At 42.7% G+C, this 27,739-nt stretch overlaps 1 protein-coding gene across 1 annotated transcript in view; it reads left to right on the top strand.

The window, feature by feature from the left end:
- The first annotated feature begins 281 nt into the window (after positions 1–281).
- Positions 282–27,739, top strand: part of PDE3A (phosphodiesterase 3A) — a 256,793-nt gene continuing 229,335 nt past the window's right edge. The window contains exon 1 of the mRNA XM_065846885.2: positions 282–1,148. Coding sequence (XP_065702957.1) covers positions 297–1,148 — 852 coding nt within the window. The 5' untranslated portion in view covers positions 282–296. The remainder of the gene's footprint in view (positions 1,149–27,739) is intronic.

Consider the following 27,739-nt stretch of genomic DNA (forward strand, 5'->3'; position numbering starts at 1 on the left):
CTCTCTTGCACTTTTAAAAAAAATCTCTAATTTACTACTCCCCCTCCAAGCCCGAGGGGTCGCGGAGGGGGCGAGGCGCTCCCCAGCCCTTCATGTGCGACGCTGAGCTCTCGGGAAGGAGGCGAGCGGGGGGCGAGCTCCGCGCTCCGCAGGAAATGCCGGCGCTGCGGCGGGGAGCGACCCCGGCCCGCCGCCCCCGCGGCTGCCCCCCGGCCGCCCGCCGCTGACGGCCGCCGGAGGGGTCACTCCCGGCCCCTGCCCGGCTGGGAGTAAGTCCAGCGAGGCCCGTCGGGGCCATGGCCGGCGGCGAGGCTCGGAAACCGGGCTGCAGCGGCCGCTGCCCGCCAGCGGGGCTGCAGCCCGGCTCTCCGCGGGGCGGCGGCGGGGCGGCGGAGGGGGGACCGGCCTCCCGGACCGCGCTGTCGCCGCCGCGGGAGACCTGGCGCCGCCGGAAACTTTCCTCGGCGCTGTGCGCCGGCTCCCTCTCCGTGCTGCTGGCCCTGGTGGTGAGGCTGGTGCGGGGGGAGCGCGGCCGGGAGCTGGAGGCGGAGGGCGGCGCGGGGCCGCGGGGCTGGGGCTGGCTGCCCCCCGGCGCCGTGCCCCTGGGTCTGGCCGCCGCCTTCTTCGGCGCGGGCCGCTACCTGCTGCGCGGCGGCGTGCGGCCGCGGACGGCGGCGCTGCTGCTGGCCGCCTGCTGCGGGGGGGAAGCGGTGGCGCAGACGGCGCTGGCGGCGGGGGAGGATCACTTGCTCTCCCTCGCCGCCACGGGGGTGGTGCTGAGCTGCCTGGCCGCCGTGACATGGCTGGTGCTGAAGCTGAGGCAGGGCGTCCTCATGCTCGCCGTGACTAGCGCGGCCAGGACCACGTCCCTCGTCGCCTTGGAGAGGGTCCCGGCGTCCTGGCGGCCCTACCTGGCCTACCTGCTGGGGCTGCTGGGCATCCTCCTGGCCGGCTACGCTGACCGGCTCTGGCCCCCGCGGCGGGCCGCCCCGCTGGCGGAGCCTCCCGCCGCCCCCGCGGCCGCGGACGAAGCCCCGGTGCTCAGGCGGCGGCGGCGGTCCAGCTCCATGATCTCCCCTGAGATGTCGGGCGGCGGCAGCAGCAAGACCCACCGGCGGACCTCGCTGCCCTGCATCCCCCGGGAGCAGGTAGGGCAGGGGCAGGGGTGGACGGGTCCCAAACTTGGCTGGTGGCGGGTGGGAGCCCCGCCGGCGTCAGAGGCGCGGGCAGCCGTACCCTCCCGGCCGCTCCCCGGTGGAGGAGCCGAGCACGGTGTGGGCTTTGCCCGGCGCCCCGCGGCGCGGAGAGCCCCGTACGGCCGCCCCGGGACGGGGCTGGGGCCGGTGGGAAGGGGAACTCCCCGGACCCAGCCTGACTTGTCCCGGCTGAGGGCAATGGGGAGAGTGCTCGGGGCTTTCTTTTCTTTTACAGCCATCACCGGCGCTTGCTTTTCTCAAAGCTGGCAGAAAGTTGCGTCGGGTGGTACCCGCCTGGTTCTCGGAGCTGATGGAAACCTGCTCTCTGCACAGCCCTGAGGTTTCCCAGCATCACTTACGAGCCTTGCTTTTTCAAACCTAGGGCTTCCCCGAAAGGTAGTTTAGCCCTATTGAACTTGCTTTAAGCTGTAAAGGTGTGCGTGCGTGAGCCAAGCAGCTTGTCCTCGGTGGGAGAAGTCCCTTATCAGGGCGATAGCGTGTCCTCTGAGGCTGGCCCGCACAACGCGGTGCTCATCTTTGCACTTTGCCTCCCCAGGGCTGTTCATGTGCGTGTAATCAATAGCTCCCGCTCTGCTGTGGTTGTGGGAACCGGTTCGAGGCACACGCGATTTATCTCAACTTTGTTTCCATTAAGAGGCTGGGATTTCAAGGGATGAGTGAGAACTTACTCTTTTAGCAGCGATGCGTTCTTTTGAATGCGCATCTCGAGAAGCAAAAAATAAGAAGAAACAAGCAAACACCATTATCATTACTGCACAGCTGTATAGAGTCTTGCCATGGACACTAGGTTGGCTTAGTTCTGTGCTCGAAGTGTTTTCTCAATTTTTTTTGAGATTTAAGATTGCCCCAGGAGAGAACAGTTTGATAGGTCGAGTGTAACTGAGTGTATTGAAAGTCAGTGCAACCCTCACTGAGCAGTGGAAGGGGAAACCTGGGGGAAAACAAGTGGCAAATGGCATTAAGCTTTCTTTTCCAATTAATATTGAAAATGTGTCTGTGCACTGTGGTCAACTGAAGCGTGTTGCCATACACCAAAGGTTTTCTTCCAGGTTGCTTGCTGGATAAGCAGCTAAGTATTTTCCAAGTGATGGCATCTAACCATATGGTGTGGGTGGCTAGTTTGTTTCTAGAAATGGTTTGATTACATCCCTATGTGGTTGGTTATGACATTTTGTAGAAGAGAGCCTGACAACTTTATATGCTTGAGGATTATTTTACAACAAATGCACTTATTTATTTAACGTTTTTGCTTAGATAAAATAAATATTTACCACAGTGTCCGGGCAAATATAGTGTGAAAAAGTAGACAGCTGACCCAGTTGTGACTTTAATAGGAACTGAGAGAGGGAGAAGGGTGTAAGAATAATTTGTAAATACAGTATCTAAGGCAAGAAATTAAAACGGTTTATACTTGGTGACGCTAGACATTTCTGATGGTTTCTTACAATAATCATTTTTAAGGTTGAAAACATATTTCCAGTCACTCTCACACTTAAAATAAAAGCAGCTTTTCAGTTAACATCTCTAAATACAATCATTTGGAGATAGGGCTAACTAGTTTGAGATCACATCCTTCTCTTTTCTTATGGAGGGAGTTAAAACCATCTCTGCATACCAAGATGTTAAACTGGTGATGGATAGCAAGGTAGCCTTCTTCCCCCTCAGTGGTGTGTTGCTTAGGGACATTGGTCAGCTTTGCCCCCAGCAATTCCTGCTTCCAAGCTGCAGAGCTGGAGTGGAGTTAGCTGGCAATTGTGAAGTTTACCCAATGCGGTTTTTTGGCAAATTTCTCTTTCTTTTGTTCTCACTCGCTGTTAATCAATAGTGAAATCTGGTATTGCTTGTGCGGCTGCGTGATTAGAAGTGGATGACTACTTTTGAGTATGGGGAGACTTTTTGTCTTTTTTTTTTAATAGCACAGTATGGCTGCATGTATATGCAATCCCCCCCTCCCTAAAAGCTGTCCTCTTAAATAAATGTTAGCCAGATAGAAAAATGGAAAAGCTGAAACAAAGCTCTCTGAGGGCCTTGAAGAAATGCTGGGAGAATTGGGACTCTCTTGCAGCAAATTTTGTGTTTATAGCAAAAATCTGTTTGCTATAGACTTAAAGAAACCATAGGTAAATGTTTCTGCTTTGGACAGTTTTTAAATATAACATGTTAAAAATAGAGATGAGGACTTTATAAACAAGACCAGGCCTTCTCTCACCCCCTGTATTTAAAAAATATGCCCTGAATGTTTCTGATCTGAAAGGTAGTTTGTTGATACATCTGGGAACTGCCGATAATTTTCATCAGGAAGTAGATCTACTTTACTGCTTTGAAATACATGCTTTCATTTGGTGAATAACATTAAGTGAGTTTTTATAGATGTTTCCCATTACTTCTCACATAATCTTTTCTGTTACTGAGCATTTAATTAAGCTTTTATTTTTCCAGAGTGTGATTCCCTCCCTGTCTGTTTGTGATATGACATTCTGCAAAAGTCAGAGTTCCCGAATTTTTTTTTTCTTAGTCACACACATCTTAGTTGTTAGCTGGATTTTTCCTTATTAGAACATGGAGTTGAATCTACGTGGTCTTGCGATCTAAAGGACAGTATTAGGAGCTGCAGACTAACATCGCAGATAGAGGTATTAGAATATTTAAAATTAAATGAAAAGTATGCTGTTTAAGCTGCTAGTAGGAGTAGCTGGAAATGCGTATGTCACTAGATTATTCGCTCTTTAGAAGTGTCTCATCTTAGTTGCTAATCAGTTCCAAAAGAATTTTAGAAGAAAAGCCACTTTATTAAATAAAACTCCACCATCCAAAAATCAAACACACCAAGATATAAGCTTCTTTTGGTGCTAGAAGTGATTTTTACTAGTTTTTCTTTTAATTCTGGTTTGGTGGTTTGTTTTTGTTTTTGTGTTTTTGGTTGATTTTTTTATATATATGTTCTCTCTTTCTCAATTTTGGTAAATTCTTTGGATTAAAAGCTTCCAGTTTGATGTGTGTGTAGATCTCATTGAGAAATGTGTGCTTTGTAATAGCCTGATCCTGCTCCCAGCTGAGCATTGTCTGCCTGTGATTTCATCAATGCCGGCTGAGGATGCTCAGCTCCTTGAGGGCTCACTCACCCAGATTTGAAAGAGGCAGCAGAGAGAAATTCTGAATGGATGTATAAGACAGCGAGTGAATGAAAAAATGCATGTGTTGTGTGGTGTTTTTTTTTTTTCTTCTGGTAAATACACAACTACCTCCAGAATGATGGCTTTTGGAGTTTCTTCTCCATGTTTTTGCAAACATTTTAGTTTTCCCTAAAAGCATGGAGAGGAGATTTGGGGCAGGGGGAATAGAAGTGCGTTCTGTGTTTCCCATCAAAATATTATATGGCCTTTGTGTTCTAGAGCTTGTCTCTCTAATCTGCGTGTCTTGATCGTGACATACAACAGTCTAAAGGGATGATTTCACCTTGGTGGGTAAAATACTCCACAGGAGATAGTAGCTGTACAACTCTAAACAGTGCGAAGACTCAGGATTTTGCTTTTAAGCCTTTCTTGTTGTTTTGTTTGGGGGGAATGGGAAGCTTTCAGCTAGCTTAGATTTATTACAAGTGTGTGTTAAATGAGCTAGAGCAGCTGCTACAAGTAGTTCAAATTGCTTAGCCTTTTTATTGTATTTTATTTTGTCAGAAGACTGTCACAGGTACAGCACACCTCAGGGTCTGAAGTCCTTTCCGGTTCCCAAACAGGCGGATGACACAGCCTTGTATGAGAAGGCACTAGCGAGGTGCTGAGTCTTGCCCTGGTCCTCAGCGTTGCTGGTGGGCACCAGCAGGATGGAGGACTTTCTCCTCTGGCTGCAAGGCCAGCAGCTCCATGTGCAAACTCCCGTCCGTGTCCTCTGGCTCCTGGGGCAGAGCGTGTTTCTGCCCATTTTCCTTCCTTCTTTCTCTTTGTGAGCACTTGGAGAAGTAGAAAGCTTTTTGCCTCACTGAGGGACACCTGAGGGTCTGTCACTTACTTTTAATCGGTTTGAGACTGTGCTGCCACATCTTTCCCTGCCTGTTTCTCCTTTTGAAAAGTTATTTTTTCAGATCAATAACTTCGGTGACAGACTCCTCTGTCTTCTGTCTGCAGCAGCAGAGGGTTTTTTTGCTCCATTTGACCATTTTTCGCAAGGTTCTATGTGATGACTCTGCCTGTTCCCAGTCTGTAGCCTGGGAAAGTTGTGAGCCAGGACTCTTGTTATCACTGCCTGTCTGTGGAGTTGAGAAGACAATACTGTTAACAGTTCACATGGTCGAAGATATCTCTTCAGCAATAAGATCTAAGAAATGGAGGGGAAAAGATATTTTTTTTTTTTTTTCAAGGGAAGATGAAGGCTTTATCTCTTCTTCTCATTGTTTGACAGTGAGAGCTTTGTGAGAGCCAGGAATGCATTGCTTCCCCTCCTTTCCTGGGTCTCTATCATTCTGTCCGAAGAAAAGGGCAGCTGTACCCTTATCTTATAACCAATTTTCAATATTATGTATGCTGCCTCTGGCCTGAAAATAGGAGAGAACGAAGTGCAACATACAGAGATTTAAAATTTCAGAGGGGAGAAGGCAGATTAATATCCAGATCTAGATGCAATATCTAGATTCTAGATCTAATATTTAGAACTTTTTGTATGTCAAAGTTCCTATTAGGCATGCAGTCTTATATACCGCATACCTCCTGCTGCTAATAAGCATTATTGAGCTGTAATTACTCTGATAAGATTTGCTGGCATTACCATTTAGGTCACTAGAAACCAAGGAATACTGGGGAGTTATGTCATCTGGTGACTTGCTGAAACACAACTGTGTAAAATATTTCAGTGAGGCTCCAGGAAAAATCACCCGGGGATTCCAGACATAATACTTTATTTTCTTTTGCATGGCTTCATTTATGCAAACCCGCTCTACTTCGATTTTTTTCCCAGTTTTATTTATTTATTTATTTATTTTTATTTTTAACCTTACAAAAATGTAAAAACTGCAGCTGCAACTCTCACGATTGATTTAGAATCTATTTTCGTCAATCGGTTAAATCAAGAAATTTATATTAGGGCACACTGGCAAAAAAAGTAAAATACAGTAGTGACTTTCTACTCTTTCTGCCTGAAGTGTGAAAATGCAAAGCTGGGGAACTGAAAGAAATCCTGTGTATGCTGGGTTGTCATGTTAATTAAATAAACAGCTAGAACAGTGACCCTGTGTATGAACGGTGTTTTGAGAAGCTTTTTGGGGGTTGGAGGGGAAAAACAGTGACACATGATGTTTTGGATGTTAACTGCGACATTTGTATGGATTTGTCTTGATCTGCTGTTACTGTGCTTGTGTTCCAGCTCTTTTTTTGCAAGAGACTGAGACACAGCTGTATTTTACAAATTCAAGGAATATGCTTGGGATTTTTATTGCTTGGGCTTTTTTCTTTAAAAAGTAATATATAAAAAAAAAAAAATGTCCTGCCCTGAAACTACAAAGGTTGCTCAATTCTGGTGCCTGCAAACTGCAGGGCTCGAAACAGAGGTGAGCTGACTGCACCCTGTGTGGTTTGAGAATACAAAGAATGCTGCTGCAATTCAAGCTTTGAGACCGTTGCTGTGGTTTGCTTAGATAATCTAAGGGGAGATGTACAGTTTATAGTATACCACTTGATGGATAAGGAAATAAATGTAAAGATCAGCTAACAAAGTAGAAGTGTGTTTTTTCTTTGTGCAAGGTTTTTCTTCTCTGCTTGTTTTGAAAAAAGTTTCTTGATGAATTAGCAAACCCTTTCCTCAAAGTCTCTTCTGTGTTAGAATTCTGCTTGGAAATAAATGCCTATCCTTTGGACTCCATAATTTTTCAAGTTTTTAGTGTGTGTTTTGTGTTTTCTCTCTATTTTTTTTTTTTTGTGTGTGTGTGTTTGGTTTGCTTTGGTTTTGTTTTTCCCCCTCCCAGATTTAGCTTGCTGCAAGCCGTGCTGCAAGTGCAGCGGTAGCATCAGGAGTTCTCTGGAAAACAAAACAAACAAAAAAGTTACGTCCGTCCAGGTTTTACGCTGTGGGGAATGTCAGTGTTTTCCTTTCTTTGGAGATTGAATGAGGTGGTGGGAGGAAGAACTGCTGTACTCCTTTATCAAGCTTTATCAAGATTTTCCTTTGTTTTTTCTTTTTGGTTACTGAAAAGTTTGAGCTTCTTCTCCTCTGTGTGGGAGCAATTGTTACAAGCCTCTTATGATGATGATGATTATGATGATGATGATGCCGATACCGGCCCAGCGGCGGGAGGGGGCGGGGCCGGCGGGGCGCGCGCTGGCGGGGCCGGACCCCTAGAGGGCACGAGCGCCCCTCGCTGCGCGCGACCCCGCCCGCCACGTCGGTCACCGCCGTAATGAACAACATCTGTCCGTGGTACTTAACCCAGCCCGCCTTTTTATTATTTTATTTTATTTTATTTTATTTTATTTTATTTTATTTTATTTTATTTTATTTTATTTTATTTTATTTTATTTTATTTACGTTTTGGTATCTTTCCCCGGCGATTCCAGCGACATTGCCCGCTTCTCGTACTTCCCTCAGGGTTCAGTTTGCCGGCAGTGTGGCGCCATGAGATAGGGGCAAACCAGCCAAGAGAAGGTTGTGCTGCTCTAGTCATTGGAAAAAGAGCAGTAGTAGGTTTTGGCCTTCAAAAAGGCAATTAAGAATGCAATTGGAGATCGCGATGCAAAGATGAAGCTGCCTCCAGATCTGACAAGAATCCAGAAGAATAGGCTAAACCACCATTGCTTTATGTTTTGTGGCACCTCGTGGCTCTGTTCACACACACAGAATGTCAGGGGTTGGAAGGGACCTTGGAAGATCATCCAGTCCAATCCCCCTGCCAGAGCAGGAACACCTATGACTATTTATAAATAAAAAGGGAAGCACCATGTGAAGATTGCAGCAGCAGTATGTGCTGATGAGACAAATGGTCCTTCATTACTGCTGAACGTAGGAGGCAGCTGGATGGTTTCCTGATGCTGCCTTAAGGGTTGCCGAATGAAAGGTGAAACAAAAAGCACAGGAAGGTATTTGGTATAAGAACTTGGTTGGTGAAATTACATTGTTAGTTTTGGAACCTGTCAGGGAAAAGACTTTATGTCAGCTGGCAGTGCTGGTGACTGAAAAAGTCTGGTTTTGTGTTTGTGTGAAGTATTATAGTGAAATTAGATTAGTGAAGTACTGATATGGAGTGTTGTGTTGAGTTTTGGTCAGCCACAGTGAGCAGTTGGGGTCTACGCATACAGCCCAAACCTCTGATTGTCACCTAAGAAGAGACCGGAAAATGTGTAATAGATCTGATTGAGGAGTACTGAATAGGTATTCTCCTAAAAATTGAAGAAGAGAAGGGAATTTGGAAAAAAAAACAAAACAAAAACCACTTTAGTGTTAAACTTCTATCAAGAAGCCTGAATGGGCAAGATAGAAGTAAACACTGATCACGGAATGTGTTGTCACAAGGTATGAGTAAAGCATTTCTAATGTTGTTAGACATTTGTATTTATTATTTATTGAAGTTGAGAGGTTTCGTTTTCCAAGCAGGTTGAAGATTGGAAAACTGGCTTTATTTTTTTTTAGTCTGATACTAGTCAGGAAGAAATTTCCCACTTGTTTACTCTGTTGTGGTGTGCTTTAGTGAAATTACTGTTTAATCTGAAGTGTTCACTGACCAGGACCTATCACAGCATGGCTGCGTTCATAATTTTTACTACAATTAACTACCGAAAACAATTAGGGAGAAGATATTTATGAGCAGCAAGACAGCTAAAGGCTCTCCCTCTACCCCTGCATGACAGTGGAAAAGGACAAAACCTCCACGTATCAGAAATAGCTCAGACCATAGCTGAGGCCTGCTTGTCTAACACCTCTAACCGTCCAGTGAAATATGCTGTGTTAAAGTGACTTATTTATATTTTGTGCTTCATGGGTTGCTTAAGTTTTGTAGTAAGAATTTATGCATTAGTTTGAATTTTAAAATAAAATAAATCTATATTCTGCATCTTTACTTTTTAATGGGATTTTTGTGTGCCTAACTGTAGGAGTGATGCTTTTCAGACATACTCAGGATGCTTTTTCTGATGGTTGCTGAACTCCTAACACACAAACCCTGGTGACAGTTTAAAAGCAACCATTCCTCAGACTGGTTGGTTCTCCTGGAAATATGTCAGTCTCATTAAAAATGTGTAAAATATGGCTATGGTGAAGTCTGATGCAAAGTGCTATCACTTGCCATGTTTTGAGGATCAAGTGACTGATGGCAATTTTGTTTATTTGGTTTTAGTTGTGTTTTATTATGTTTTGTTTTGTCGTAAAGAACCTTTTTCTTTCTTTGAGTAAAGTTGCAGACTCGTTTTCTTGGTGTAAATGATTATAATACAGGGGGAAGAATCATTCATCATCTCCAAAACTGAACATTACTTCTTCTGAGCAGCATCCTTTTAACGGATGTTTGGCTAAATTTGTCCATAAGTACATTTCTGAAATGAATTCCAGAAGAGGAAATAATTGAGTGCTTGAATGCCGAAGGTTGATTTTTTTTTTTTTTTGAATTATTGTGCTTCCAGCAGGTTGCTGATACCTTGCTAGAATCTCTATGTGCACCAGCAGTAACCAAAACTATTCCTCACCTTGAAGTACAGGTACTTTTGCTAGTCTTTTGCAATTGCTTTTGCTATATGGTTTTAAATAAACCAATGTATATTTGTATTTAATATAAAGGAATGTAGGTAGAACATCAATGTGTTTTGTTACCTGTTTTACTTTGTCCTCAGCAAAAATATACACCCTAAATTTACCTTAAAATGAGAATGTGTGGCAGCTAAAGAGGCCAGAGCGGTGGGCTGTGAGCCCTGTGAGGGCCATGGAGCCACTGGGGTGTCAGCCTGCAAAGGTGCCATCACGGACATTTGTGTTTGCCCTCTGACCAGCAATGGATGAGGCAGTCAGAAGGGGTGATGTATGGGTTGAGAGGTTACGTTCAGGCAGTATTTTCTCCACTTCTATGAGCAGTAATTTAGATACACTCACCCAAGGTTTTTGTTGCCTGTGGAGTAAAACTTGTGGAACCTTGTCTGTGTTCATGTGTTAGATCTCAATTGGCAGTTGTAGAAAGGTACAGATCTCTGTGCAGAAGCGTAGACTAGAAAGGGCTGCATGACCTTGTCTTACATGCTGCCCGCTCTTGTCCCTGTTATTGCAGTTTTGAGTGCTTTTGTTACAAGATTCTTGCTTTTTCTCACTGTAGCCTGTTAGAGCTCACCAGTTTACTGATCTAACTTGATTTTCCTTGCAGAATTGATTATGCAGCTTCATTTCCACCACACTCCCCAATGCAGACAGGGCTATTTCTATATTGGTAATACTGAAATCCTTCCCCTGACAGTAGCTTGGCGAGTGGCAAAAAAAGTGTTGGATGCATGTAGAGTTCTCAGGTGCATTTCACTCCACTTTTGTTGGTGATGCTAACCACAGGTTACTCTTGACAAAGTCTATTCACTGTATATTATGTTGTTAAGGAACTTAGGTGTGTTTGGGTGCATTTCTAATTGCAAGATAACTGATAAGATATTTTACATGTGGCTGTAGTTTTAGTGTGTGTCTGTAAGTGGGATTGTTACAGGAATACTTGAGCTGAGATGTAGCTCTGCATCTTACTCTTGTGAGGCAAATGAATACCTTTAACTTCTCCTGGAGGTCATTCAGTGATATTTTAAAATTTATATTGTGCAAGTCAAGGTTTGTTAAAAATGTTCTTTTTGTAGTGATTACTGATAATCTCCTTCCTGCCTCCGCTGACTTCAGTGGGAATTGAGAGTGCTCAGTCCTCCCAGGGTAACAGGCTGATCCTTTCAGTTGAATCATTAGTGCCGGAGGAGGGTGTGTTCCCATACACAAATCTGCAGATTGCTCTCTTTTTTTCTTTTTTTTTTTTTTTAACAGCTAACTGTTCTTTTTCTTATTTTAAAGTAAGTAATTCAGAGCTAGCATTGGTTGTGCTGCTTGAAATGTGACCTGAGACTTTGTAGCATGTTTTTATAGATGTGTATACACACACATACATCTTTATATGTAAATATCCATGTGTTTGTGTACATGTACACGATCAAATTAGTGTTGTGTAGCCTAGAGGAATGAAATTCTTTGACTCTGACAACACAGTCTGCAGCCTGAGTTACATATGTCACTGTTCTTTCTTGATATTTAATAATATTTTCTGATGTTTCTACAGGCAAGCACGTTTCTTAATATACCAACTTCTGTACCCATTGCTTGAGTTTTAATTTATTTTATAGCAAATGCATACCAAGTTTTGCAAAATTTTTCTTCTTTCATTTGTAAATGTTTGAGTAGTGATTTTGATCAACAAATAAATACTTGTGTCTTACTAACACATGCTGTTCCAATATTCGAACTGGAACTTGGTGCTATGACTCTGTTCTAGAGGTGCAAAGCCATATAGGTGCTTTACATGATGCCTGGACTGACTTGCTGCTGGATTTAGCTGTGACGTGGAGCTCAGGTCTGGCTGGACAGGAGGAGCTGATAAGGTCCCTGTGCAGCCTGAGCCAGTGTCCTTCTTGTGGGCATACATGGGGGCTGTTAGAACCGTGGTAAAGACCAGCTGAGAGAAATAGTTGACGCGCATTTTTACAGATAAGGATGATGAGCTTTAGCTGGTAAAACTTAGTCTGGTATACGTAGTGTATATGTGATTGCTGCAATGTACCTACTCTCAAGGAAGCTGTGGACTAGTTAGTATTTGTTATTCATTAGGACAGTTCTGAAAATTTATTTGTTATGACAGTTCTGTCAAATTTGCTGCATTTCTGTTGATTCTGAATTCTGTATGAGGTGAAATGCTGCAACATAATTCATATGCCATTACTTTTGGTTTTTTTAAGACCAGCTTCATTCATATGCAAGTGCCATTCTTAAATGAAGTCTTAATTGTCTACTGATTATACAAAACTGCAAATGAATAAACATTTTCTATTAAAGGATTTAATGCTGTACTTCCTGTGTGCTTGTGAGGAACTGAGCTGCGAGGAAGCCTCTGCCAGAGGCTCAGAGATTAAAAGGGGGATAAGGGTGGAAGGAGGGCCCTAACCTTTTCAGTGACAGACTTCTGGTCAGAGTTGCAGAGAATTCGTCTTTCCTCTGACTTGTGAAGAAGCAAACACTTTTAGTACTGCCCAGAAGCAGACAGGTATGCCAATAGGTGTACACAGTTTATTATTTTAGGCGGTGCTGACTCTGTATGTGTTTCATTACAGACACTGTAGTGAGAATCTGTCCGGTGGCGAAGGGGGAATACTGTCTGTGCCATGTGGATGCTGAAAACTGACTTGGGGGTTGCAGGATACAGAATGTTAGTTGTTACTAAGCTTGCTACGTTTGTGTCAAGCAGTATAATAGAGGAGCAGGGGATAATAGTGCAACAATTAAGATGGATTGGGGTACCAGCACTAAAGCACATGTTCCAGCTTAAATTCCACTTGAGGATCCAAGCCTGTTGTTCCCTCTTGGCAACGCACATTTGGAGTCAGAGCCAGCTAATAGGAAATACTAGGCACCAGAGCTTAACTGAAATGTAGGACATCTAAACCTAGCTTTCTGGGTATGTGTGATGTGGTGAGACAGAGGGAGAAGGCAAAGCAAAGTGTTTCTTGGAGAATTCTTGAACATTTTTAAGAGAAGTAGTAAAAATAGATTGTCTGTCTCCTTCCTCTTAAATCTACCTAATCTTTATTCCAGCTTTCTCTTCTACTATGTGTGGTGTATAAATTTAGTCCTAATATGAGTGATGTTCTTATTCAGGGTTGATGGATGGTGTATACTTGTGGACAGCAGTGACTGAGGCATAGATTCCATGTTTTTTCATTCCAGTATTTTAGCTGCCATCATCCTTGAATCTAGATTATTTTTTTTTTCTTTTTGTATGACACATAGACCAGAGAGAAGATCCTTAAGATTACCTTAAGATTTCCTGACTTGGGCTGTGATCTGCCACTTGAGCAGACTTTTTGAAAACCTAGAATTTTGAAGTCTGTGTTCATGTCTGGACATGCTGTCGTGTGCAGATATTTAGATTTTATTATTCTTTTGGGAACTGCAACTGATCTGTGATCAAAAATGATAAAATTCTTGGCCATGAATTAGTATAACTCCTTAATGGAAGGGAATTTGCAGCTGCAAATATATGTGTTTATTCCATGTTCTGATTTTCTTTATATGTTGTCTCTTCTCAAATGAAAGTAGAAACACGATGCTGAGGAAAATGTTGATCTTTAAACCGAAGTCAGTGTATTGCAGAATTTACTGATATGCACCTAAAAAACCCAGCCCAAAAAGTCCTCAGCTAGTGGGAGTGGTGACAAAACATCTTCCTTTACAGTCATTCAGTGTACTCATGAGAACTTTGCCTACGGGCCTCTGGGTCTTTTATTTGTTTAAAGTTTTTAGGATTGAGATAAAAGTAACGATCAGATTGTCTTAATCATTCATAATAGCAGTTAAGTAGATGAGAACTTAAGGCAGAAACTTGATAGCCCAGGAAGGTGCTTTCTATCTTACCTATGATCTTAATGGATTGCTATCTATAATAGTGAATCGGTGTTTGTAAGCATAATTATGGCATACACTATCTTTTGAATGCTTGAATTTGCAATCTCAGATGGTTTTAATGAAATTTTATATATGTAACTTCTTAGATCTATGTAGGGTTTTTTTTTCCCCCCTAATAAAAAGCAAACTTAAAACAATTCTTATGATATAGATGCCCACATGCTTTGATTTAACAGCTTCCTTAGTGCCACTCTTGTGAAATGTGATGAATGGTCAGATGTTCTTTTTTGGTTTAGGAATGTTTACATCAGTGAGCTAAATTATTCCTGAATCATTCCCTATCTTCTAGCCCAGAAAATCTGAAACCTCTTTCCTCTCTCATGGAAGACAGGCCAAGGAAGTTAAGGGTGGGTTTTGGACACCTGATTCTGCTTTGACATGCAAGAAAGGTGGGTTAGATTTGTTTCAAGCTATGACTGACACCCAAGAAACACTACAGTTTTGTGTGGCAATGTATTTTTTCCATAGCTCATCTCACTTCTTTCCCTTCAACCAGATTCAAGAGTATTTGATTATTTGCTTTGTTTTTCTTTGATTGATTTTGGTTTTGTTTCTTTGTTTTGGAGGGTGGATGTTTGTTTGCTGAGCCAGAGAGATCTGTCCATCAGTTTGAATCTACAGAGATGCCATCTCAGATTTTAGGGGTTGATAGTGTTACCTGCCTCTAAATGCAAAAGCTTGAATGCAAAAATTTGTTGGTGTCTTGGAGGAAATTTCCGTGCCTCGATGAAAGATATGTGATATGAACATGAAGGGCTTGTAAAATAAATAGGAGAAGAATCAAAGAAAAGCAGTTTCAGATAATTACAGGTAAAATTTCCAGGAAGCATGTGAATTCTGTCCTAAGAATGTATGGAGATAGATGCTCTCTGTTTTTTGTTTGTTAACACCGAAAAAAGAAATGCATTTAGTCGATTCCCACTGTTATTTCCCCCTCCCTCTCTTTTTGGAGTCTCTTAATTCTAATGATATATATACATTTTTTAAATCCTTTGCTTTCCATAGACTGTAGTGGCCTTTCACCTTTTGGGACTGTTTGTTCCAAGCGATGGCTGGAGCGATAGTGAGGCTCGTGTGACATCATAAACATTTGTGTTGGCAATCCTTCCTCATGGAGGACTCTCAAATCTGACAGTGGTGAAGATGACTAAGTAGAGACAGATTTATGTGGAAATCTTATTAATACCCATAAAAGAGAGAATGAAGGCATAAGAAATTTGGCTCCAAATAAACAACCAAAAAATGCTCTGTTCTTAGAAGCATTTGGCGCAGCTCCATCGTGCCTTTTGTGGGAACTGGCTCTTTGTCTGGCCTAATCTTGACTTTTTTTTTTCTTTCCCCCCCGCCCCTCTTTTTAGAGATTACTGAAGACTTCCACTTTTCCCAAACTTTCTCACAGTAGAATAAAATTAATTTTCACTTTGGTAACTCACAAATCAGTTAATTATTTCAAAGACAATGTAAAACAGATGTCTTGCCTTGTTTCTCAGCAAAGATTTAATGGTAGCCTTGCTGTGAGATCTTTTACTGCCACCAAATGTCCCTAAATGTTATATGGTGCTCATAATCAAAGCAGTTTACAAAGAAGGGGAAATGTTTGTCAGCTACAGCCGTGATGGCTGGAAAGAAATGGTATCAGAGATGTGAAATCATAATTCAGTTTTCTGGTACTTGGATCTGAAATTTACTGGACTTTTAAGGAGCGGGGTCTGAACTTCATAGCAGAGATCCGTCTGTCTGTAACGGGTTTTATGGTAGGTGGTTCTGGTGGAGTCACATTTTGATTCAGCTTTCTGGAAGCAGACCGTTAGCAACTAATGGAGCATTGTGTGTTTGTTCTGTCCTCTGTATATGTTCGTTTTATCCAGCCTGTAGCTCTGAGAGTCTCACAGGATTCCCTGCCATTGCTGTCAGGGCTCCCAAGTGCAGTGCCCTGCTTGGCACACCCGGCCCTCTTATTTCACATTTGCTGTTGGCAGCAGAAGTCCCTCTGTCGTACTGCTGGAAAGAAAACCTCCTTCGGTCTTAACTCATTTCAGCCCAGAGGGTGGTGAATATTGAAATGCATGTGCAACAACAGGAGAGAGAGCTCGGCGCCTGTTGGGAAAGGCTTGCCAGCAATCAGATGAAAGGGTCTTCATAGCAGTTTCGATATTGGCCTTGGGAGAGGTGCCTGTGACGCTCAGTGCATGCTAAGACACGTGCTCTGGTCTGTGCAGCTGCAGTGGGCTTTTCTGCTTAGAAAATTCATCCTGATTTTTGCTATGATACGTAGTATCTACAGGAAAAATTCCTTTATAAATTAAATACCTGCATGTGATCTTTGCATGTGGACAGAGCCTTTTGTCCTGAAAATTATTTATAATATTCTGAACACTGTTTCTTCCCTCTTCCTGTTAAATGTGTAATTCAAGCAATTTTTGTTTTGCTTTAAACTGTTATTCTAATGACTTAGTTAGGCGAGACATTGTGTTTTGAAACTTTAACTGATCCATGTATCAGTGAGTGTCTTGTACTTTTTCCATGTGTGTATTATTTTTCCCAGCAAGTACGATATGCCGTCCTCTCTCCTGTTGTGAGCACATACTGATTTGAACTAGGAAGCAATGAATTAGCTTTCAGGGCTGGCTTATGAGCAAGATCTTATTCTTTATTTGTTTACTTTTGCTTCTTGAATGCATGTAGTTTCTAGGCCTGCTGTTAACACTGCCACTGGAATTGTAACCATTTCAGAAGAACAAAGCAACAACAAAATGAAGAAGAAAATAGGAAAGAGTCCCTATCAGGGTTAGGAGATCATTTCTATCTTCTAATGTTTGCCAAAGTAAAAATGTTCACCACGAACTGTTGCTTATGGACCTGGAGAGACAGCTCCCATGCACTGGTCTTTGGTCCCCTTCCCCCATCTGGTAGCAGTGGGAAGCATCCTGCATTGTGGGTGGGATTGATATCCTGCAAATGGCTTGTTGAGTTGTTTTCTTGGATTTGAAGTCCCAGGGCTGTGCTCCTGTGGTGGTAACACTTACTGTGCTCCTCAGGTTCCTGAGATGGCACGGTTCTTCATATTGACTTCTGGTAACAATTCAGATCTGCTGTCTACAGTCATTCTCTAGTTCTGTTCTTGCACTTTTGCATAATTTTGGAGAGCAGCAATGCTGCAAGAAAACAAGTTTCCCCAGGCCAGTAGGTATTATGAAGCGCCCTTGTCAGATGCTTCCAAACAGAGCTGCTAGCGTTGAAATATTTTATTCCTTTGGTGTTTGAATATCAAATAGGAAATTGGTCTCTCCTCTGTGAATCTTGCTTAGCATTTGTATTTTTCTCCTTACTTTTAGAAGGTCCTCTGGACTTCTGGCTTGATGTTATGAGGTGTATCATGTATTCTACTTGTGCTGAGCTGGGTGGGCAGTAAGGGCATTTGCCATCTCACAAGAATGAGTATCCTGTGATAGCTTTCATATTAAATGTTGCTGCAGAAAAGCTGTAGCTGCTAGTGTTATTTCTTCTGGGCCAGAAACATGGTTAGAAGGTGGGTACTGAAATTGTTAGCTCTTTCTTAATGGTGAGCTTCTCTGGCCTGCTGCCTTCTGAGTTCAAGTGTTGCTGTGTATCTCCGTAGGTTTCCAGGAAGCTGAGAGTGAGAGAAAGCCTGAGAGCTCTTCCTGTTGGTTTGACTGTGCCTTGTCGGCTGTACTTGAGGCAATTAAAATACTAAATCAAGTGAGTTGAATTAGTGCTGTTTTCTTCTTGTGTCCCATCTAACTTCCTTGCTTCAGCTGTGCAATTTGCCTGAGACCAGCTAGCTTCAGCTGGTGCAAAATGAGCGTGCAGAGGTATTGGGATAAAATCTGGTTTCAAAGGAAGCATGGTTCTGTCTTCCCTTGTTTGCCATGGAGGCCAAATGCATTGCATCCGGTCTCTGCTGGATGAAGCCTGGAAGTCCAGAGTTCCTTCTGAATTCTTCTTGTACTTCAGAGCTTCTCCCTGCTCTATATATACAAACAACATTATTTGAGAGGGCTAGAGGGCAGAAATGACTGTGAACAAAACCCATGTCCTTTCTGATATGTCAGAAGATACCAGAAAATAATAGTGTGTTCCATGTCTGCTGGTAGCTGATTTCTTCTCATCCTGTTCATTTTATAGGAAAAGACGGCTTGGTTGGATATCACTGTAAACTTTTCCAACAATAATGGGAGTAAGGCACTGCAACAAGCTATCTAGGGAAACTTCATGTGTTTGCGTGAGAGGTTCTTTTAGAATAGCCTTTTCTTTTTTTTTTTTTTCCAAGTGCATCTAGGTATCTGCTTTTTCTTAGGCAAGTGCAGAAGCTGCTGATGGTGTTTCCCCCCAGCGTGCACTCCACTGCCTACATGAGCTTGTGAGCTGCCTCCCCCAGCTGCTGGCCAGCATCCTCGTGCAGTGCCAGTTCTGCTCACTGTTGGGATATGGAGCCCAACCAGTAAGCCCTGTTTATGTTCCAATCTGTGCCCAGTGTGTGATGTTAATGTTACGCTGGAGCCAGGAGCTTGCAGGCTGGGTGCGTGCCCTTACGCAGGGTTGCTGAAGAATAGATCAGATTTCTTGCAGCTCTTCTGCTGTTGCCTTTCTCTGTTTCAGGAGCTGCTATGCTGTTTGGTTTGCATTATCGAGTTGAGATTGTTGGCAGTGGGTTTTTTTGTTGATTTTTTTTTTTTTTTCATTTTCTTGCCCTTTAATTATAGCATTCCAGTCCCAGGTAGGCTCCTAATGGCTCTTCATCTTAGCCAAGCTACAAGTTGATTTATCAAGTCCACTTGTTAGCTTAATGCTTTTATGGCTGCCAAAGAGTGCTCGGTGGTGTGAGATGAAGTGGCCGGGAGTTGTTAGGCTTTGTGTGTAGGGTGGTTCCTTAGCAGCCAGATAAGAGACAGCAGTTTGAAGGACACGACAGAGCACCAGAGGGACAAACCTCCTGACCCTTGCTCGCGTGAGTTACCAGCGTTGGGCTTGGGAGAGAACTGCAGGAGGAAGGGCCTGGGGATGTGTGCATGTAGGGAACAGCATGTCCTGTGCTTTACACCCTGCTGGCCAGCCCAGTAGTTCTTGTCTGTTTGGCTTTTTAACATTCTTGTTGTCAGTTCTTGTTGTGTTTTTTTGTGTGTGGTGGTTGTTGTTGTTTCCTTTTTTTGAAGTCACTTCAGTCTGAACTAACTGAATGGTTTTTAAAGGCTGTTAAAATCTCAGCATGCCAGCTGTAAAATTGCCTAATCAACTCCAGGAGATAATCTTTCCCAGGGGAGACCTTTGAATGCATTTACTGTCCATAGGAATAGATCAGATGCCTCCAGGTAACCTTCTGGGAAAGGGACTCTTGTTTTCAAAACCGTATCTACCTGCTTTGTTAAGAACTAAGTAACTGGTTAGTGGGACCTATAATAAAAGTCCTCTTTTAAATTTGTACTAGATCCTCTTGAAGAAAGCAAGTAACTCTCTTGTTAATGTTGCTTGTCACAGAAATAAAGCAGCTGTTGTGATTGTCAGAGCCATTAAGAAAAACTTCAAATCTGAAAGAGTTTCTCAGCTTGATCTGTTGATGAAACTCAGTAGGCTATGGCAGTGTGGTCTGGTGGTCTCCAGCTTCTCCTTGGATTCTGGAAAATGTGTTGAGTTTGGGCCTGAGAACTAGTTCAGAGTTGTATTTTAAGTGAGTAGGTGACACCTGTGGGGAGATGAGGTGTGACAAGAACTAAGCTTTTCATAATTCTCCTGCATGTGAAATGATAAAAAAGTGTGGTGAGTTTTGGTGTATTGAACTTAACTCTTCCTTCCTTTCTATGTTGAACTCCAAACTTCAGCAGTGGAAATACCGGAGAATGTAATTTGGAAGTGATGCTGACCGTATTGGTGGTTTAAAATGCCTGGCTAAAACTACTTCCAGAGACTTCTATAGCTTTGAAATTGTGAAATTGAATAGCTCTGAATTACACTAAAGCTTCTTCAGATGTTTCAACTCCCCCTGCCTCCCCCCGAGCTGAGGAAACAGAAGGAAAAAACAAACAAACAAAAAACCCAACCCCAAAACCAACCGAACAGGCAATATTTTTCAGGCTTATGCTTCTTTTGTTCTGCCACTTCCACTTGTGAGACTGTGGTGGCTGCAGGGCTGTTAATTGAATTACCTCCTCCATACCTCTGGCTCTCCCCCTGGGCATAGGGCTCTGTGCAGTCTGACATCCTTGGGATGCTGGGCTGGCAAGAGAGACTGTAGGGTCATGCCGTGGGCTCAGTAGTACAAATGCAAACAACACAGTTCAGGACCAGGATGATGTTATGTTGGAAATTTGATTGCAAAATGAAGTGTTCACATATAGAATAAATACACATGTATATTTTTAATTGATGTGTGGCTACATGCAGGCCTATTAATAGATGAAAATAAGGGGAAGGGAGAGAGGAAATAAAGCACCACAGCTGTGATTTATCAAGATTGACATGAAAACAAATATTATTCTAGTAATCAGAGGAAATTCTTTGTAAAGCATGTACAAGAAAGGTATTTTAACGCACCTCAACGATTTCCTGCCCAACTATATCCAAAGAAAATCAGACAGACTTCTCCCCCCACCCCCTGCAAGGGTCACTTTTAAATAGCTATTTCTCCCCTCCTCCATTTCTGTTGACATTGAGGTTTTTGTTTGTTTTGGTTGTTTTTCTTTTCTCTTGTCAAATGCTTCTTACCTGATTTTTGACCTGGTGTGTAAAACTGCATCTTAAAAATACAGCTGGGGGTTGGGGAGAGGGTTTGGTTCAGCGTTCAACTGCAAGATGTACTGAAGCTGAAGGAGAGAGACATGTGTGTGCTGCTTCAGGCGTTTGTGTGCCTGGCTGGCAGGATGCATCATCGCTTTTTCAGTGTGCTCTGCCAGCCTTCTCCTGATAGTGCCTCCACCAAGGACCATAAGGCTGGGCAACCTTGGTACGTTTGTCTGGTGTGCTCCATTTAGTGGTGGAAGAGGTGGTGCATCTCAGTCTGTTCTAGAAAATCGCTGCTGAGTTTGCCACAGCAGTTTGGGCAAAGCACCAGCTTTTGTACAGTTGGTCAAAGGAGGTAAAAAGAGTAACTTTATCCTCTTTACATCAGAACCGTTTCACACTCTTAAACATCTGGACTCCTAACAATTGTGTGGGAGAAAAATGGTGAGACACTATATGTAACCAGAGAAATGGAGATAAATGCTTTAAGTGAAGCCACCTGGAAAACGCCTGGTGGTCCGAGGAGGCAAATCTGGTGACACTTTGCATAGAACCCTGTGAGTCCCTTGCATGAAATTATTTTTATCTCTGTTGTTAGAAAGGATTTTTCTAACTGTCTTTAATAACATTCCTGCTTCAGTTGTCTGTCAAAAATGGAAATCAAGGAAATGCAGCCAAAGGCCTTTATTAGGTGAAAAAGGGAAAAAAAGGAGAAGAAAAATAAAAGGAAAATACTACTGAAGTGGATGCTCTACTTTCTGCTACCCAGAGAAGTTTCCCATTTCTTGTTGGCAAAAATACTATGAATCCCTTGTGCTAGTAAGTCTTCCTTCTTGATGTGTATTGCAAACCACAAACACACCATTTATCTGCAGGGAATGATATTAATAATTTGAAGAGTGACTAGAAATAAAAACAAATCTGGTTAACATCATCCATGATCTGACTTGATTAAAAAGAATTTTCCCCTTGAAAAACTATTCAAATGCTGTTTCTGAATGAAACTGTAGGTAATAACAATGGCTGATAATACAAGACAGAAAAGCATTTGCAGGAAGTGTAACCTTGAGCTCCTTCCTTAGCATGTAGGTTGGAAAAGGATGATAGATGAGGACTAAGCAAAACACTTCAGGATGGAGCTTTTTATATTTTTCTCCTGTGATCTTACATTTAATGATGAGATTTATATTTTTGAATGTTGGTTTATCTTCTAAATATATTGCAATAGGCTAAATTGTGGAGAGAGTGTAAAGACTGAGGGACAACTGTTTCTGTAGTGGTGAAATGCAGCTTTGGCTCCAGCATTTAAGGAGTCAGAGGCTTTTGCAGGAAACTGTGGTTAGGGGCATTTTTCTGCTGCATCACAGGTGATCTGGTCTCATGAGGAGCCCAAGACATTTCTTTGGGTTCTTCTCGGATAATTAAAACCACACTGCAAGGGGGTGTGGGGCTTTTGGCTCCCTAACACATATTCCCTGGATACAGCAGATTCTGCATGTGCCAGCACATCGCTTTGCTTGGCTGTTGAGCCGCGTGTGTCGGGAGGTGGGCAGAGTCCTGGTGAAAGCAGCCTTTTTGGAGCATGTTAGTTACTGAGGCTGGGTGGAAGGGAGGACAGGGAGGGAAAAGAGCTCAGTCATTTGCCTGTGTAGGAGTGGGAGTCAGCACGAAGGTAAAGGAAATGACTCTTGATGTGGGAACAGGTCAGGAAATTGCAGACAGGGACGGAATAGCTTTGGTGAACTGCGTCAGTAGGTTGCTTTTATTCAGCGTCCTGCATGGTCTTGGGACTAAATGTCAGTTTGGGACTCAGATTTTACATCAGTTCTTGCCTGTTTCTCAACTGGTTTTGGCAGTTTACGTTAAAAGTATCTGCGACTTGCATTATAAATGGAATTAATGTGTCATTTTCCCCCCCCCCCCCTTTTTTTTTTTAATCCGTTTCTATCTTAAGTCAGCCCTGTTGTTAGAGACTTGAGGGAGGATATCAAAGGGCATGTGCATGTGATAACAGCTGACATGTGGGTCTCTGGTCTCACAGGGAGTTTGGAATTGCTCAAAATTGTGTAAGAAAATACGTCTGGATAGTGCAATGGCTGTACAGAACTTTAGTGATGGGGGGGCAGGGAAGATTTTGCTCAGGAATGTTACAGTCTTAACAGACCAGCAGGTTTCCAGGACCTGATTCATTATCATTGTGTAATGCTGCAATATGCAAGCGGGTGGGCCAGCTTACTCAGGACAAGGTATAGAGATCTCTAACATTGTGCTTCCTTGAGTGGTACAGCCTTAAAAAGACCTGGAAACCACACCTTGTGCCAGCCTCAGTTGAGGCCACTAGTTCCATTCCTGATTGTGTACCAGATGTGGAATGAAGCAATCAGCCCCCGAAGTAGTGATGCTTTTAAAAGGCATAGGGAAACTTCAGCTGCATGAGGTTTCCAGCATGATATCAGTATCTCTACTTGTTTCTCTTTCTGGGCTGTAGCTGAGCAAACTGCAATTAAGGCACAGAAGAATATTTTATTGACTAAGGGACTAGTTTGTCTTAGAATTAAGTGTCTTTTGATATTCAGCTATTTATACAGATAGTTACCAAGTACTATTACCTCCCTTGGTAGGCTACCATCCATACTAGAAAGATGTGTGGCAACCACACTTCTTCAGTAAAGTGGCTGTAAGACCAGGAGGGATTTCAGGATGCATTTTTACACAAAGATTGAAGTAAGTCTTTTTTCTTTCTGCAATGCCACACCTTGTTGCAAAGAATGGCCAAAATCCTGGCTCCTTACTTGTCTTGCACTCAAATATTTGTATGCTGTAGGACATGCAAGTTCTCCAGGTCATGCTCAGTGGGGTGAAACCAGCCTGCAGCAGCACCTCGAGCGTATCAGCGGCTGTGGCTGCTGCACACACACACACACCCACACACACGAGTGCATCCTCGGCAGGAGGGAGGCCGCTCTGCTTCATGTGCTGCCTGCAGGCAGCATGTTTCCTGAGGGTGCTGTTGGCGTGATGTCCCTCTGCTATATACTGCTTTGCTTACTTTGTGGCGAAAACCTTCTCTGCTGCTTGTTAAACGACAGTGAAGCCACCACTTTCGGTCTTTATTACCATTGGTAAGTGCATTCAAATAGCTTGGAGGCCTGGCAGTAACCTTACAGCTGACATTTAAATCTGTCCTCCTTTTCTCCAAACCCGTTTTTCTTTTTACTAGCATAGAGGTCTGAATTATGTTTGGCTCATCCTGCCTCCTGGCTCCGCAGATGCTGGTGAATGCTTTGGTGAAGATGTGGAACAATGCTTAAGGGTTACCCATGAGCTCCTCGATGTAGTGGCTTTCTTGGGGCTGCAGGAGCAGCCAGTTGAAAATCAGTTGCTACTATTACCTGTACTTGCTGAGCATCAAGATGTTGATTTCCCTGCTAATGCACAAATATCTGTTCCATGATGTTTCATCTTCTGCTAGAGATTTAATACCCTAAAATGCCCTGTCATTCATCTCACCTTATTGGGTCAGGCACATAACGTCTTTCTTTTATGGTAGTGGATTATCCTGCCGACACTCTTGCATTTTCCATCAGCAGCCTAATGTGTGGATGCTCAGGTACACTGGTGTGGATGGCAGCAGGGCTCTGCACACAAGCAGTTAACTGTGGCTCAGCTGTTCAGAGGTAACACCTAGTTCAGTCACCTCAGTTAACTTTGAAGCACATGGCAAATTTTGTGAAATTAATGGACTTGTACTCAAAACATTGCATACAAAGAAGTATTTTATGTTCCAGATGTTTTAAATTGCCTCTGTATTTATGAAAGTGATACTTAATCAAAGTAACTCTGAATGGTTTTTTGATGAAAACTGAAATTTATTTGGAATGTTTGTGTTGGGAAAAATGCTAGTAAAACTTTATTCTGCTTGATACAAATGATTTATTTCAAGAGCACTTTATGAACACATTACTAGATTTTTAGAGAGTTAAAATGTAGGAAAAGGGTTCGGAAATACCTGGGAGTAGCTGTGGTGGGAAAAGTAGCTTGTCTATGTGGATAATAACTGTTTGCGTATAGGAGGAATTGTGCTGTTATCTCAGGTGGGAGATGTACCTAACAAGCACTTAAAGGGCATCATTTGGAGCTGCTGGTGATGCTGAGATTCCTGGTGACTTCCCTTCAAAATAAAAAGGAGTTTGTGCAGTCAAGCTAAAAAAAAAAGTCCAGTGTTACTGAACAAATTCTTTTAATGTTTTGATTTTGACATGAGCAATAAAAACAGGGTGATGAGTTTACGTGGGGAATGGAAATATGATTTTTAAGTGCTCTAGGTCTCCCATTTAAATCTGTGGCAGGGACCACGTACCTCTGCAGAGTCTGGACTTGACTGACATCCTTGAGAGTTAGAAGCAACTGGGGGAGGCGAGATCAGCTTGTCTGCCTGCTAAGAGGTGCAGTCACTCTTTGGCTGCCTGGCTGAGAAATGGGAAGGAATAAGTAGTGATATAAATAGGTCAGTGAAAGGCGTTAACTCCATAAGGAAGGCTGCTCTGTAAGCCTGCTAATTCTGTAAGCTGTTGGTGACCGTATTGTCTGCCATGTTGGGAATTCTGCTGTCGCTGCTTGGTGAAGCGGATGTGCAGTGGGGACCCGGGGGAGCTCTGTCCACACTTCACTTGCTGAGTCCGAGCGACTGAGGACCAGTGGGTTTGCACAGCAGTGGCGAGGTGGCGCCTGCCCATGTGTGCAAAGAGTCCTTTGGCCATCTCAGGAGCTGAAATGTGAGGAGGTGCTGTAGAAGGGTCAGGACAGGAGTCTGTGAAGCTGACTTCTGCTGATACAATAATGTTCACTTATTGGTTTTTGGCTGAGATGTGGGCATTTTTTTTCCCTTCAGTTCTGTAAAGTGGTTTTGGTTTTGTTTTTGCTTTTTTCGCTTTTTTTCTTAATGATAGGCATTGTTACCTTAAGTGGCTTAGCAGGTCTGATTTCATTTGCTCTTGAAGAGCAGTAATATGCCATACGTCTTCCCTTCATGTTGAATTCCAGGGTTTGGTTTACTTTTTTCTAATCTTTCAGCCACTGAAAGAACGATGCATGAGATTTTATGGGAAGTCAGTTTTTACAGGGAGAGCCAAGTATCAGAGATAGAGGTTATGTTTTTTCAGTTCTTCACTGTAGCATGTTTGATGCAGCCTTCTGCTTTTTGTTTTGTGCAGTGGTATAAAATTGAAGTGCAAGAAACCAGGGAAATTACAGCGGTGACTTGTGCAATAACAGGTCTGAAATAAAGCACAGCTACACTGTATGTTAGGACCTATTCAGTCTTTTGCTCTTTCACCCTTATTTTTGATAGTCTTTCAGTTTATGCTAGATACCACATTTCTTTCCCAGATAACCATGACATAAATATTTAGGACCTTTACCATTTTTATGTAGACTAAAATTGTCATGAATAGCTAAAGCCTAAGCAACTTTACCCCCCTATTAGCTGTTCTTTTATGTGATACATTTCTAGGCTGTTCAGGCAATTTCTTGATAACATTTTGCTCAAAGAATGAGTGATGTGTTGTGCGTGGTTATAGCAATTTGGACAGTACTTACTTAATTCAGTTTCTTTGAGATGCAACACCTTCTGGGAGATAGCAAGAGATTGCTAACTGCCTTCTTTACTTCCATCAGAGATTCATTACCGTTAGTCTTTTCATCTAGTATTAATACTTAAAAATAAGAGATTAATTTACTAATTTCAAAAGGGACTCTTGTGTAATTTCAGTATCTGTACCTTCTGAAAGTCTATCTTGACTATTGAGTAACACCCTACATATGTCAAACTCTGTAATCAGAAGATGAACCAATTGCTACAATTAAATGGGAACAGGTCTGAGAAATGAATGTAATTACTAACACATTTCCTGATGATGGGAGAGCAACTGTATTTTTTACAATCAAAGAGGAAAAAAGAAGACACTTTGTCAAGACTAAGCATTGCAAGATGGTCATGCAGCATCCAGAAAGCAGATATTTGAACAGGGGTAGAAATTGCAACTGCCAGAAAATGAATCAGCAACAACATCTGCGTCATTCTCAGGATGGCAGATTGTTTCTAAGAACTTGGTTACACTGGATATTTTTATAAGAAAACTCCTAGTGATCTTGGACACCCAGTTGTATAATTGTTTAAACTCTTTAGCACAGTTGGTATAAATATGCTGGTACATATAATGCTTCTTTGAACAATGGTAATTCTTACTTTTGCTTCTTGATTTTATAGTTTGAGTGTTTTGTTTGGGAGTAGGTGTGCATGCCTGGAGGCTTTTTCTTTAAAACAAGTGTTTTTAAAGGACTACCACATATGTGGAATCTGTTAATAGGGAGTGTTACTGTGTAGGACAGTGATTTGTTGTGCAATCAGGATACTGTTTACTATCAAGGAAAAAGAAATTGCCTTGATCGATTGGACAATTTGATCAATATATTATAGGAATAAAAAAATTTCTATCTCTGTCTCAGAATTTGTTTTTGTAATGGCTGTATGTGTGACTTAAATCCTCCATGTTTTAAAGATGGTGACTGTGCTATTGTTGTTTGACAGCCCCAAGGAAAATGATAAAAGCCATAAACAGTAGTTAGTGTGCCCACTCCAAGTGCCAAAACAGCAACATACAGGCAGTCGCTGCCCAGCTTTTACTGGTTGTTGATCCTGAAGCTTTGTATTTCCCTGTACTTCATTTCTCACAGGTAGGAATACAACACACGTTGTTCCTTGAACTGCTTTGTGATAAGGTGCAGTCTTAAGTGTTGCCCTCTGTGTGAGGGTAGTAAACCTGTTCATTCTGTCTTTGAGCATGAGACTGCTGTTGTTTTGCTTGGTCTTGCTGCCATGGCAGTAAATGCTGGTTTTACCACTGCCTAAATTAGGGCAAAAAACAGGGACTCAGTTGTTCACACTTAACTTGTTGCTGGGGAGGCCTTTGCTGCTGCTTCCTGCAGGGCAGCTCTGCCTTACGATTGTGTATTGTGTTTGTTTATGTTTATTCTGTGTTTCCTTTTGTGCAGACCAATCCATGTGGGCAGGACTGAAAGGTGCAGGTCCAGTCTGTTCAAAGATGAATAGGAGTTACAGCAGAGTCTTG

Source organism: Patagioenas fasciata, chromosome 1, assembly GCF_037038585.1.
Source record: "Patagioenas fasciata isolate bPatFas1 chromosome 1, bPatFas1.hap1, whole genome shotgun sequence".
In the NCBI taxonomy this organism is placed as follows: Eukaryota; Metazoa; Chordata; class Aves; order Columbiformes; family Columbidae; genus Patagioenas; species Patagioenas fasciata.